Raw genomic sequence first — 3,082 nt, 5'->3', positions numbered from 1 at the left:
AGTGCAGTGCAGCTGTGAGCAGCCACAGACAGCAACACGAGTGGTTCCTGCCGACAGCGTCTGCAGAGTGATCAGATTGTTCTGTGCGATGGTTCCACACACCTGCTGGAATGTGCTGCTGATCTGTTCTTGAGCTGTGTGTTGCTACAGCTCTCAGGCTTCAGGTGAGCAGCTAGAGTAGGTACCTTTGGTGAAATCAGGTTCAAGCTAGAGAGTTTTATTAACAACCAAACCCTTTTGTCTGCTCATGTTTCTGTGCACAGGCTCTCAGTGCTGCAGAGGCCTCAGGCACTCTCAGGAGTGCTCTGCTGCTCTGCTGGGGTGAGGCTTGTCCAGTGGAGTTGAAGTGCCTCTATTTTGCCTGTTTGGTGCTGGCAAATAAGTAAATATTCCATAATAGAGCACACAGGATTCAAACCTGAGCATTCAGTGTATATGTTCAAACCTCTGATACACAGACTCCCAGAATGGTTTGGGTTGGAAGGACCTTAAAGCTCATCCCATCCCACCCCTGCCATGGGCAGGGACACCTCCCACCAGCCCAGGCTGCTCCAAGCCCCATCCAACCTGGCCTTGAAAGGTTGGAATTCCAATACTACTCCTGCCACTTCCCAAGGGACAGTGTCATATTAGCAGGGATGGGAAGAAAATTCCCTGGCCTCTGTCTAAGGATTGCCTGGATTTACTATCTCTTTTGAACCTTCAAGAACAGCTCCTGGTTGCTATCTCAGTACACCGAGCTGTGCCTCACTATGTTCAGGCATTGATTATTGGTGTGTGTGTGTGATCTCTGATGAGCACTTGTATCCTTTAAATATGAGGAATGTGGACCTAGACAGCAAATTGCCCATTAAAACTAAAGTATGGAATGATTTTCAGCTGTCAGGACAACTTGAAAATGTAGAGCATGGGAATGCTTTAAAAATGTTCTCTTGACAGAAGTTTAGTAAGTCTCTGTAGGTTTCAAGTCTTACTTCTGCCCTTCTTCCCCCTCCCATCCCTCATTTTTAATCAGATGGAGAAGGGGACAGCAATGGACTGGATGCAGCTGCTGAAGATGGGCATTCCCAGGCTGGAAGTGCAGAACTCAGTTCTGTGCCTGGCACGTCTCTGACGGAGGAGCAGCAGGAGCGGATGGAGAGGAACAGGCAGCTGGCCCTGCAGCGGAGGCAGGCGAGGCTGCAGGGGCACAGCCAGGCCCAGCACAGTGGTAATCACCTCTGTAACTTGTGTTAACAGAACCACAGGGTCGCTCAGCTTGAAAAAAGACCTCTGAGGTCACTGAGTCCAAGCCATGACCACCATGTCAGCTAGACCATGGCACTAAGTGCCACCTCCAGTGTCTCCTTAAACACCTCCAGGGATAGTAACTCCACCACCCCCATGGGCAGCACATTCCACTGTCTAATCTCCCTTTCTGGGAAGAAATTCTTCTCATGTCCAACATAAACCTCCCCTGGCACAGCTTGAGACGGTGTCCTCTGGTCCTGTCACTAGCCTGGGAGAAGAGACTGACCCCACCTGGCTACTCCTGTCCGGGAGTTGGAGAGTTGTAACACTGAGGTCAGTAGCCTGAGCAGCTGATAGAGCTGAGCTGCCAAGTCATCTGAAAGGAAATAGCAGTGGCTGCTGTTCCAGTAAGTGGCAAAGTGTGCAACTGTGGAATTTAAACAGTGTTCCTGCAGTCAGACTCCTCCAGAGCCAAGTCCCTGCTCACCCTGGCTGTGCCAAGCTGTGAGAGCTTTGTGGTGAAGTGAAACCCAGCTCACTAGTTATGGCTGATTGGCTTTCCTGCAGATTGGGATTCTGGTGACAGAAACGACAGTTAAACACACAACAGTGTTTGCTCATGGTAGGAATTTGGGGTTTTTTCTGTTTTTGCAGCAGAGCTCCCCACGAGTTACTCAGAAGAGGAGTTTCCCAGCCCAGTCTCTCAGGATCCCACTGACCCTGCTGAAGACACTCAGGTGCCTGCAGCCGAGGGTGCTGTTACTGATGATGAATTGTAATGTGCCTGGGAAAAGCAGGAACTGTATCCCACACCCAATGCCTTTCTTGAGCACAAGACCCTCCTGCTTTAAGTGCTGTCACTGTACTGACACGGTGTTGGCTCTGTGCACTCCAGAAGCTTCAGAGAAGTCTTCACCACAGCATTGGTATAGTTGGACAGAACTAAGAGGTGTAACAAGACCAAAGTTCTTCAGCTGCAGCAGAGACATCTTTTCAGCCACAACATTCTTTTGGAAATGCTAAGCAATTTTTTACCTACTTTGAACTTAGTTTATAATTTATATCAAATTGAATGAACTGGGATGTTGAAGGGTGAAGTTCCCATTAAAGTTGCGATGTTTGCAGTTTTTTAACTTGTGTGTTTGGGCCTGAACTGGAATTCTTTAATGTGAATGAAGCCATAAGCAGATTTACAGCAGGTGAAATTCATGTTGTCAGGTGTTATTTTATGCTGATGTGAAGCTGGTGGATTTCACTCCACAGAATTCCATACTCCAGGTTAGTGTGAAGGAGTTGCTTTTTATATCCCTTTAGGGATGAGTTAAACTCACTGAACTCTAGTGGGAAAAGGAAATACTTAGGTTTTAAGAACCAAATTTATGGACAGCATGAGGAAAGTAGGTTTCTGAATGATACCTAAAAGAATTCACCACACTGTCCTTAGTCTGAAAGCTTTATCGTGTAGAAAATCTTTTGATAATACATAACCAGATAAAAATAATTCTTATTTAAAATAGACATTTAGCTTCCTATTTAAAGGGCTCTTGAATATTTAAATAAACTGCTTTGAAAAAGCTCCCCAAGCACTCGTGCACAGTGAACAGGAACAGGACAAGCAGGTGTTGCTGGGCTCCAGCTCAGGTTCTGATGTCAGCTGCCACATCCAGCAGTGCCAGTTCCCTGATCTCCTCCAGCAGCTGGTACAGGCTGGGGCCCTTGGTCTGGCAGTATTCCTGGTAGTCCTCATCCAGCACTTCCACCCTTGCTCTCTCCTGGGCACGCTGGGCATCCTCTGCAGACTGACTGACTGCCTTCACCAAGTCAGACCTCACCCCATGGAAATTCTGGGAAG

The 3,082-nt window shown here is 47.7% G+C and overlaps 2 protein-coding genes across 2 annotated transcripts in view; one reads left to right on the top strand and one right to left on the bottom strand.

Annotated features, from left to right (window-relative positions):
* Positions 1 to 2,009, top strand: part of TIPIN (TIMELESS interacting protein) — a 6,932-nt gene extending 4,923 nt beyond the window's left edge. The window contains exons 6-7 of the mRNA XM_009069692.1: positions 1,016 to 1,207; positions 1,885 to 2,009. Of these exons, the coding sequence (XP_009067940.1) occupies positions 1,016 to 1,207; positions 1,885 to 2,009 (317 nt within the window). The remainder of the gene's footprint in view (positions 1 to 1,015; positions 1,208 to 1,884) is intronic.
* An 858-nt stretch (positions 2,010 to 2,867) lies between these two features.
* The window catches only part of DIS3L (DIS3 like exosome 3'-5' exoribonuclease), a 12,921-nt gene continuing 12,706 nt past the window's right edge, over positions 2,868 to 3,082 (bottom strand). The window contains 1 exon segment of the mRNA XM_009069691.1: positions 2,868 to 3,082. This exon segment is cut by the window's right edge and continues 20 nt beyond it. Within this exon segment, the coding sequence (XP_009067939.1) occupies positions 2,868 to 3,082 (215 nt within the window).

The sequence above is a fragment of the Acanthisitta chloris genome, unplaced genomic scaffold, assembly GCF_000695815.1.
Source record: "Acanthisitta chloris isolate BGI_N310 unplaced genomic scaffold, ASM69581v1 scaffold17212, whole genome shotgun sequence".
Classification (NCBI taxonomy): domain Eukaryota; kingdom Metazoa; phylum Chordata; class Aves; order Passeriformes; family Acanthisittidae; genus Acanthisitta; species Acanthisitta chloris.
This window is presented reverse-complemented; position numbering and strand designations above follow the sequence as displayed.